This window comes from Chrysochloris asiatica, unplaced genomic scaffold (assembly GCF_000296735.1).
Source record: "Chrysochloris asiatica unplaced genomic scaffold, ChrAsi1.0 scaffold00003, whole genome shotgun sequence".
Taxonomy (NCBI): Eukaryota; Metazoa; Chordata; class Mammalia; order Afrosoricida; family Chrysochloridae; genus Chrysochloris; species Chrysochloris asiatica.
In genome coordinates, this window is record NW_006408521.1 from 35,166,996 (window position 1) to 35,177,938 (window position 10,943).

The 10,943-nt window shown below is 39.4% G+C and overlaps 1 protein-coding gene across 3 annotated transcripts in view; it reads right to left on the reverse strand.

Annotated features, from left to right (window-relative positions):
* The window catches only part of SORCS1 (sortilin-related VPS10 domain containing receptor 1), a 749,465-nt gene that overhangs the window by 232,550 nt on the left and 505,972 nt on the right, over nucleotides 1-10,943 (reverse strand). For all 3 annotated transcript variants that reach the window (XM_006831326.1, XM_006831324.1, XM_006831325.1), the window contains exon 5: nucleotides 8,568-8,641. In XM_006831326.1, the coding sequence (XP_006831389.1) occupies nucleotides 8,568-8,641 (74 nt within the window). The remainder of the gene's footprint in view (nucleotides 1-8,567; nucleotides 8,642-10,943) is intronic.

Here is a 10,943-nt window from a genome sequence, read left to right on the forward strand (position 1 = left end):
TTCTGCTGTGTATAATCTCAATCACAAAAGCAGCAAATAAAAGAAATTATGAAAAAGAAAATATCATTTTTAAATGGTATGCTTTTTTTTTTTTTTTTTTTAATTTGGGCGTTTGGGAAAAACAAGTCTTAACTTTTAGGCTGACCTTTACTACTGCAAGTACAGCCCATAGAGCCAGGCCGACTGAATTTAAGCTTCATCACCTGGCTCGTTATACTATGTATGTTTCAGGTTCGATAAAGTAGATCACGTTTTTGTTTCTTTAAAGTCACAATTTAGTTATTAGGATCATATGACATGATTTCTGGTGTGCCTAGATCATTATGGTTGTTCAACAAATACAAACTCTATTCTGGAACTTTATCTTGCTGACACTCAGTTCTCCCATTTCTGTTAAGTCCCCAGTGAGAATCCATTCTCCTTCATGATAACAAAATCGATGTTTTCCATTTGGGGAATCACCTCTCCTCTAAACTATGCAATTTGCTTTGTATCTTACCTACATGGGTAATACATCACTTTGTATGCCTGAGGGGAACTTCTCTGGTCCTAAAGCAAAGTGAACTTAACCTGGAAATATAGAGCAAGAAACAAACTGGTTTTGACAGGATTTCAAACCTATTACAGTATAAGCCTACAACTTATTGTGGTCATTTTTGCCAAACAATGGAAAAACCCAACCTGATCATGAAGTCAATATGGGAGAAAACAAAAGTAATCATGTAGGAAGTCGGCCATTGTTAGAGGTGTTAGTACTGCCAGTCAGTAGGACGTCTACATGACTTAGGTGCCAGGCATGTAACTCCTCCTCAGGAAACACCTCATTTAATGAAGTAAGTATTGATGTCTTCACTTTACTGAGCAAAAAAATGGGGCGTGCAGCAGCTAAGTAGCTTTCCATGATCACTTAGTAAATGTCAAAACTGGAGCTTAGGTTCAGCATCTCTGACATCTAAACCTCCAGGCTCTCCTGCCTGCCACTAGTACTGATTTCTGCCATAGTGAAGAAGAACAGAGCACTCCAATTGCTAGTAAAGGCTCCTCCTGGTGTGGCGCCACAGGATAAACACTAGACTGCTAACTTCAAAGTGGCAGTTCAAACCCACCAGCTGCTCCTTAGACACTCTATACAGGGTCACTGTGAGTCGGAACGGACTTGACAGCACATAGCAGCAATAACAACATTCTATTTAAGAACATAATTGCTACAAATTGTTCCATAAGATGCCATGTGTATGTAAATATATTTGGGAAACAGTTTGAACCTACTGGAGGAAAGCTAATACTTACTTAAGAAGTTTTGGTAGATGAAAAGGATAAGTTTTCACATGCCTTAATTATTTTATAATTATCATCAATTACTCCCATTACTGGAGTTCTGGTGTTGCACTGTGGGTTAATGTGCCAGATTGCAAAGCTGTTTGAACTGCAAGGTTGGTGGTTCAAGCTCACCAGTCACTCCTCAGAAACCCTATACAGGGTTGCTAAGGGTCGGAACTGACTCTAAGGCATTTCACAACAAGTCCCATTACTATTGCCCCATCCCTCTCAAATACAGCTATTTCACAAATGTTTTACATGTAGAGGAAAAGATAAAAATTCCTCTTCATTTCTTTTCCAAGTAAGCCCATGCTATCAGCCAGAGTCACAGAGTACTTCACTTTAGGACCAGAGAAGTTTCCCTCAGTCCTTTGCACAGCTGCGCTCCAGGCAGATCTGGTTAAAGGGCATTTATTTCAATTAATCTGGCTGAATAATCCCAGAGAGCCCATGGATCCTGTGTACTGTGAAGTCACAGGTTTCAGAAGTGAGGCTATTATATTGCATTGATTGACACCTTTTCTACCAGCCTCAGGAAGTTGCTCAGAATTTTAAAGTGTGGATTGCATTGGTAGAGACAGAAAGATTTATGTGCAGCTCACACCATGTCAGGCCTTCTCCAGAAAATAGAACCAAGCTTAAAGAAACTCTAAGAGCCAACTGCCAACTCCAGTTGGAGAGCTACACATGCTGACCATTGTGCTTTGAGTTTCTCCACTTGCCTGCCTCTGTGGGCTGGATTTCCAGGGTTCACAATCCTAGTCCAGAAAAGACAGCCAAGAGGTGCAGGCAAGAGAGTGCATTGAGTAGAACATGTGCTTTGGAGTCAGGCTGTTGGCATTCCAATCCTGGCTCTACCACTTTCCAGCTTGGTGACTGTGGCCAAGGTCTTTAACCTCTGTGTGTTGCCCATCTGTTGATGATAATGCAAGTGCTCACTTCATAAAGTGGTTATAAGGATTCAATAGCTTCAGGGCTGACTAGTATTTATCACAGCCTAGGGAATGAATCTGGGAAGATGTCCTGAATGTCACCAGATTAATTAGAATTCACAAATCATGAATAGGGTTTCTTTATAAAAACAGCTATAATTTTATGACCTTTGGTATGTACAGGTCCAAGGGCTCTGGTAACCAGGGCTTTCAGGTGCAATTAGCACCCGCTGCACTGAAGATGTGGTCTGTTCACTTACAATGGTGCTGTCTACAGAGAAGACCTTCAGATGCTACAAATATCATTGTATGCCACTTCCGTGAGAAGTAGCCTCATCTCTGCTCCTTTCCCTTGTCCATCATCCTTTTGTTGTTGTTAGGTGCATCGAGCCTGCTTTTACTCATAGCGACCTCATGGATAACAGAACACAATACTGCCCAGTCCTGCACCAACCTCACAATCCTAATACTCGAACCCATTACTGCTGCCACTGTGACAATCCATCTCATCGAGGATCTTCCTCTTTTTCGCTGACCCTCGACGTTAATAAGTATGATGTCCTTCTACAGGAACTGGTCCCTCCTGATGATATGTCTAAAATATGAGAGATGAAGTCTCCCCATCCTTGCTTCTAAACCACAATCTGTACTTTTTCCAACACAGATTAGTTTGTTCTTCTAGCAGTCATGGTAGTCTCAATATTCTCTTCCAACACCAGAATTGAAATGCATCAAGTCTTCTATGGTCCAACTTTCACATGCATCTGAGGCTATTGAAAGAAAATACCATGGTTTGGGTCAGGTGCTCCTTAATACTCAAACTGATATCTTTGTTCTTAAACACTTTAAAGAGGTCTCATGCCATAGCTTTGTCTACTGCAAAACGTCTTTAGATTTCTTGACTGCTGCTTCCATGAGTGTTAACTGAGGTAATAACAAGCAAAATGAAGTATGGCATCGTCCAACTTTTCTCCATTTACCATGATGTTATTTATTGGTCCAGTTGTGACGAGTTTTGTTTTCTTTAAATTGATGTTCAACACATATTAAAGACTCCATGAATCTTCATCGGTAAGTATTTTAAGTCCTGAATACTGCAGGTGGTAAATGAATCTTCCTCCAATCTAGATGTTTCATTCTTCTTCAAATAACTGAACTTCTTGAGTTATCTGCTCAGCATACAGATTGAATAAGTATGGGGAAAGACTATCACCCTGGTGTGCACCTTCCCTGATTTTAAACCATTCAGTGTCCCCTTGTTCTGTTCTAATAACTGCCTCTTATTCTATGCTAAGGTTCCTCATGAGCACAATTCAGAGTTCTGGAATATTAATTCCCCGCAATGTTGTCTACAGCTTGTCATGATCCACACAGTTGAAAGCCTACACATAGTCTATAAAATACAGGAAAACATCTTTCTGTTATTCAGTGCTGTCTACTAAGATCTATCTGACATCAGCAATGATATCCCTCATTCCACATCCTCATATAAATCTGCTTTGAGCCTCTGGCAATTACCTGTCGATATTCCGTCACAGCATTTTTAAATTAAATCTAGTAAAATATTAGTTGCATGTTATCATAATGATATTTTCTAATAATTTCTGCATTCCATTGGGTCAAATCTCTTTGGAATGGACACAAATATGGATCTCCTTCCATCAGTTGGCCAGGTAGCCACCTTTCAAATTTCTTGAAAGATCTTTTGTTTCTTTCCATATGATGTTCTTGATGTCACCCCACAACTCTTCTGGCTTTCGGTCTTTAGTGTCTAATGTATCAAATCTGTTCTTGAGATGATCTCTAAATTTCAGGTGGGATATGTTCAAGGTGATATTTGACTCTAGTGAACTTGTTTTCATTTTCTTCAGCTTCAGCCTGAACTTGCATAGGAGCAATTGATGGTCTTTTCCACAGTCTGTCACTGGCCTTGTTTTGGCTAATGATATGGAGTATTTCCACTGTCTCTTGCCACAGATGTAGTCAGTGTATTCCATGTGGTGAGGTCTATGTGTATAGTTTTCTTTTATGTTGTTTAAAAACAGGTGCTTGTAATCAATAAGTCATTGGTCTTGCAAAATTCCATCATGTGACCTCCAACATCATTTCCATTTCTGAGGCCGTATTTTCCAACCACTGATCTGTCCTCTTTGTTTCTAACCTTTGCATTTTAATCTAGTAATTATCAATACCTCTTGATTGCATGTTTGATCAACTTCAGACTGAAGAAGTTGGTAGAATTCTTCAATTTCATCATCACTGGCTTTAGTGATTGATGCATAGGTTTGAATAATAGTGTTATTAACTGGTCTTCCTTGTATTCCTATGGATATTATCCTATCACAGATACCATTATATTTCAAGATAGATCTTTTTGATGATGAATGTGACACCATTCCTATTCTATTTGTAATTTCCAGCAAAGTAAACCATATGATTGTCAGATTCAAAATACCAGTTCATTTTAGCTCATTAATGCCCAGGGCTTTGATATTTATACATTTCACTTCATTTCTGACAACTTCCAATTTTCCTACATTCATACTTCATACATTTCATATTCAGATTATCAATGGATGTTTTCAGCCATTTTTCTTCTTTTTGAATCGCGCCCCATTAGCAAATGTAGGTTCTGATAACTTTACTCCATTCACATCATCACAGCCAAACTCTGCTTTGAGTGTCTTCTAACCTGAGTGGTTCATCATCTTCTGGCACTATATTTGACAATATTCTAGTGCTATTCTAAATGTTTTAATATTCAATATTGACATTATTCTACTGCTATTCATAAGGTTTTCATTGGCTAAACATTTGGAAGTAGTCTGCCTCGCCTCCCTAGTCCATCCTTTATTCAATGTTTTTGTTTCTGATGGTCATAATATCAAATATAAGTTGCTATTTTCCACCCTCTATTGCTGGTACCACATACAGATATCCAACCACATGAAGCAAATGAAGAAGTAAGATTTGTGCCTGTCTCACTGACAAAGCATTAATTCTATTTCCAGGATCAGTCAATAGAAACACATTCACTTATTCAGTTTTTTCTTCATTTTTTATTTCTCGAGGTGTTTCTATGTGCAAATGCAATTGTTACTGGTTGTCAATGAACTGGCCCTGGACTCATGGCATCTCCATGTGTTACAAAGCAGAATTGGTCCAAGGAGTTTTCTCGGCTACAATTTCCATGGAAACCGATCGCCAAGACTTTTCTTCTGTAGAGCTGCTTAGTAGGCTAGAACCACCAACCATTTGGTTAGGAGTCAATGACAGGACCCCCAGCTTCTATGTGCATAAAGCACCAAAGAAGACAAGAACATTAATAATAATAATAATAATATTAAAACAAACAGACACAGACCTGCCTTCCAAAATCTTGTTGTTAGGTGTCATGAAGTCATTTCTGACTCATAGCAACCCTACACACAACAAAATTAAACACTGCTTGATCCTGCACTAGCTTCACTATTGTTGTGAATTTGAGTCTATGGTTGCCGCCATGGTACTGCCATGGTACCAGTCCATCTTGTTGGGAGTCTTCTCCCTTTTCACTGACTTTCCACTTCACCCAGCATTATGTCCTCCAGGAACTAGTCCTTCCTGAAAATATGCCAGAAGTATGAGAGATAAAGTCTCATTATCCTGACTTCTAAGGAGCATTTTGGCTGTACTTCTTCCAACACAGATTTGTTTGTTCTTCTGGCAACCCATGTCACTTTTAATATTCTCCTCAAACACCTGAACTCAAATGAATCAATTCTTCAATGGGCTTCCTTATTCATTGTCCAACTTTCACATGCATATGTGGTGACTGAAAATTTAATTGCTCATGTTCTTCCAAAAGCTTACTTTATAATTTATAAACACACTCAGAGATGTAAGTTGTCTCTTGAACAAGAGACAAATCAAGGAAAAGTGGAAGAGAAGAAATGTAAAACAGAGAAGGAAGATTCAGTAAGAGTCAGAGGCTGACTCCTGGAAATCGGAGAGGCCGACTTTGATTCCCCAAGGAAGACTCGAACCATCCCAGAGAAAGGAAGCAGCGGGAGGGAGGTTACTAGCGTCTTTGCACCGAAAATCCTTGCTAATTCAAAATGTGTCTTCATGATGAAAAACATAAAACAATATTTTTAAAAAGGTATCATTCTGTACAGATGTTTCTCTGTGTTATCTTTGAACCAGTTTGTCTGCAAATGACTTGTCTTTCAATTTTCCTGGCAGTTTCACTAGCTTTTTAAGAGATTTATTTAATGCGGTTCACAGGCTTCCAACTCCCATAGGGATTTTAGGGCAGTGTTTGAGAATGAGAAAGATAAAAATACATTCCTCAAAGAAGTTCATATAAAATTGAAAGCAGTGCGTGGAGGGTGCATTAGGTATGTTGGTGATAGGTTTTGCCTCTAAGTCCAGAGGCTGTGTGATGTAAGGAGCAAACAGAAGACATCTTTTACTGGCACACTTGAGAAAACTCACTGGCTTCTGAAAGTTCACTGCCGCCATTATTCTGAATGATGCGAACAAAGGCTACTTAAACTTTTGTCTGAGTAAATACACTGCAGCACTGTTTGGAGTAGGAAAGCTCTGGACACATCCTAAATGTCTTTTCCATAGGCATCTAACTAGATGAACTAGAGTAAGACAGATTTACACTTTTTTTTTGCAAAAGTCAGATTATAAAATCAAAATATATTGGCAAGTAATGTCAAAACTATACCTGGCAGTTCTATATTTACCCCTATGTTACCAGGAGCTAGGCAACTTAGAAACTCAAAAGGCAAAATTAACTCGTATTATTTGGCAGCGGTAGTGAGGTTGACCCCAGATCGGACATTGTTTCTTTTTGCTGTTCATGGGGTCGCTATGAGTTGGTTCCAACTCGATGGCACCTGACAACATTTCTCTTTGCTTCAGTTGTGGCTACCCATTAAAAAGGAAGAAACTCCCTTCTAGTTTAATCAAGGTAATGGGTTAAGGTGCTTAAAAACAACAGAATATTACTTTCATTGTCTCCTTTTTCTTTCCTTTTGCCCTTTCTCTTCATATTGGTCTTTCTCAAAACAAAAAAGTCAGCAACATATACAGCTGATTTCTGTATGGGAAATATGCCAAATATTCACCTCCAATCTACATCCTTAAGAGCGAAATTTTGTGCAAGCATGTGAAAATGATGACAGATGCACTGTTAACTGTAACCCCTAAAAAAACGAGGCACAGAATACAACCTAGAGCAAAGAGTGAGCATGAACTACCAATTATTCAATGAAAACATGCATATATGTGTTTGGTAATTCACAGAATATTTCTGGAAGGATAATTAAGAAACCCGAACTGCTGGGTGCATCCCCATGTGATGAGAAGAGGGTCTGGAAGATGGAATCAGGAGTGGGAGAGAGACCCATCTTTAGAGTAAATGATGTCGTTGCTGTGAAGTGCCGTCGAGTAGGTTCCAACTTATAGTGACCCTGTATAGGGTTTCTGAGGAGTAGCTGGTGAGTTTGAACCACAAACCTTACAGTTCAAACTGACTTTGAGACCCAGAGCATGTCTTACAGTACCACACCAGGGTTCCAGCAACACCCAATTATTAATTAGAGCAAATAATACCTAATCATTGGTTCTGAAAACCTTTTCTTTTTGAAATTGGTGATGCATGTGTACATAATTATGTTTCAATAATAAACATCACTATTATATATATTTTAAATTTCTGTACTGCAGGTCCCTAGAAATTTACTAAAGCAACACACTTACAAAGCTCCTGATGTTCACTGATTTCAATGATTGCTCGTGAGTTTCCTAAGAAATTTGTGACACAAGTTGAACATTTCCTTAAAATGACTACTATGCCAACATCACGTTTGTCCTCATTGGCATATGGTGTTGTTGTTGTTAAGTGTCATCAAGTCAGTTCCAGCTCATAGTGACCCTGTACAGAGTTTCTGAGGAGCGCCTTGTGAGCTTGAACCACTGATCTTGTGGTTCAAACAGATATTGCAGTCCAGTGCATTAACCTGCAGTGCCACACCAGGCATATGTTGTTGTTGTTAAGTGCTGTTGAGTCAATTCCATCCCATAGAGACCCTGTATAGGGTTTCCAAGGAGCAGCTGGTGAGCTTGAACCACCTACCTTGCAGTTTCAACGGCTTTGCAGTCTGACACATAAGCCCACAGCACCACACCAGGACTCCTAGGTGGGCAGATTTAGGCACATCCAGTAAGAAGAGACACACAGCAGCTCTAGGTGGGAAGAAAATCCCGATGTCCATCTAAGAGGTGGCATGTTAACGGGCTACAAAATGCAGGAAGACTTACCAGTAAAACCTGTTTGGCACGACCCCTTCCTGGATAAGCTGCCACCTTCTCCCAAATTCAGCAGAGCTGTAGAGCTGTAAAGAAGCAAAATTATTTAGCACTGGGATCTTATGGAACATTAATTATACTGCATTTCATCAATGGTAAAAAGAATAATAAGAATCCATTTATTAAGACCTTCCATAAAGCAGGTAAGTGCTTCACATACATACATCTTTACTCCTCATAAATTCTGCAAGGCAGAGTAAATTGAGGCTTAGAAAGAATAACTGATTTGTTGATGATCAGACAGCAAGAAAAGTAGTAGAATGAATTGGCACCCTTACTCAGCTCTGCATGGTGAAGAAGTCAACTCTACCCATTTGACATGTACAAAGCATTATGGGAGAAGTGCATAGAACTGCAAAATCTAGACTTGACTCTTGATGAGCATGCATTACAACTTGGGGCTACCTAAAACAATAAGGAACACACAGGCAGCGAGTGATAAAGGGATGACGAAGACAATGAAGCAAGAGTCAACAAAGGACACTTCACAGACACTGTGAAGATGCAGTAGGGACCTGAAAAAATGACAGAATCCAAACTGACAAAAAAATGGGAAAGGACTTACTTATATGATTGACACTAAGAAATATCTAGGGGCAAAGTAGGAATATTCTTAGATAAAGCAAAAGACTTGTATTGGGAGGAGAAAAATATATGTTTAAATAGGTTTAGGGCAACTGGGAAAAGGCCTTGAATGTAAGTCAAGGGGGTCAGATTTGATTTTGCAGGCAGAGCAGCCAATGTGAGTCTTGGTAAGTGTAAATGGAGGTACCTTAGACTCTAACAATGACAAGCAACACTGACAAACTCTATGATCTAGGAACGTCACATGCATTACTTTATTAATCCTGCCTTTACTGGCAAGTAGGACCTTTTATTATTGCTACACGACAGTTGCTTACACAGCTATTGAGATTTGCAACCTATTTGCTACACCACTTCATTATTCTCTAAGAGCAGTTCCGGGGAGTCATTGCTCACAAGATAGGGACTGGTCTTCTACATACGCCACACTTCTCTTAAATCCTATTCTTCCATGTTCCCTTGTTATCATTCCTACTCACTGATCTTGGGGACTCTGATTCCTGTGGACATATGGCCATGTTTTATGGTTTAAAAATATCATTTAAAATATATCCTCTATGTGTCTAGTCTGTAAGCCACTTGTACCTCCATCTTCCACCATTTCACTGCCAACTCCCACACAACGAATGAATGGTGAGTCACACCGCTGGGCCTTCTCCACTCAGTGAGGGTCAGATGAATCACCAAGTGACTCATGCAGGCTGCAGATGCAGCAGGCGTGTCCAAGGAACAACAGAGCCCAAGATGAACATCTATTGACCCTTGAAAGAGCTTGCTACAACATTGGTTTCTTGGATCACAACACATTCTGAAACCAAAAAAGCTGAACTATCTGCTTATTAAAGCCAGCAGCTTTCAACTACACAGTATTTGGACATTCAGTTAAGGAGAATCTGTGATGATTTCTTTCTAAGGCTTTCCTTTTTTAAGACTTTATTTTTTAGAGACGATTTTGATTTTTGGAAAACTTGTAGAGTTCGCCACTGTCTATGGTACGTGTGTTACAAGTCGGGAAACAAAATTGATAGTATGTACTATGTACATAGTTATATCAAGATGAAACACAAATGCATAATGTCATAAACCTTTAATTACAGTATCACACAGAATAGCTTCACTGCTCTGAAAATGTCCCGTGACCCATCTAACCATGAATTCTCTTTCCTCTTCCCTCTGGAAACCAATGATCTTTCCATTGTCTTTATATTTTTGCCCATTCCAGTTGTCATATATAGTCATGCACTGCATAATGTCCATTTTGGCAATGTCTGAACCCATATACATTCATGGACTCAATCTCCATAAAGCCTATTAGATTAAACATGTGAGGTACAAACATTCCATAGACTCCTGTTAACCTGGAAATAAGAGAGAGAAGATGAAGGGCTGGTTGGTCCAAAGTGTGGTGACACCTGGGGACTCGTGAGCCCAAGGACAAGGACCTAGGAGGGCTAGAGCTGAGAGTGAAGGATCCAGCTGATATGAAGTGAGGGGAGATACACAAGAATGCTCAAACTTGCACATAGTACCCATTTGATGTAGCTTCAATGGCTTGATGATCAGAACTTGACTGAAGGAAAATTTAAAAATTTTTGATAAAGGAAACAAGTGTATTTATTACAATTCGATGAACTTGACCTACACATATGGATGTAGTAGCTCAAAGTATCAACTGAGAGGGAAGGAGTCTTCACATCAAGGATCAATCCTATCCCTTCTGTATACCGGGTTGATAGGGATGGG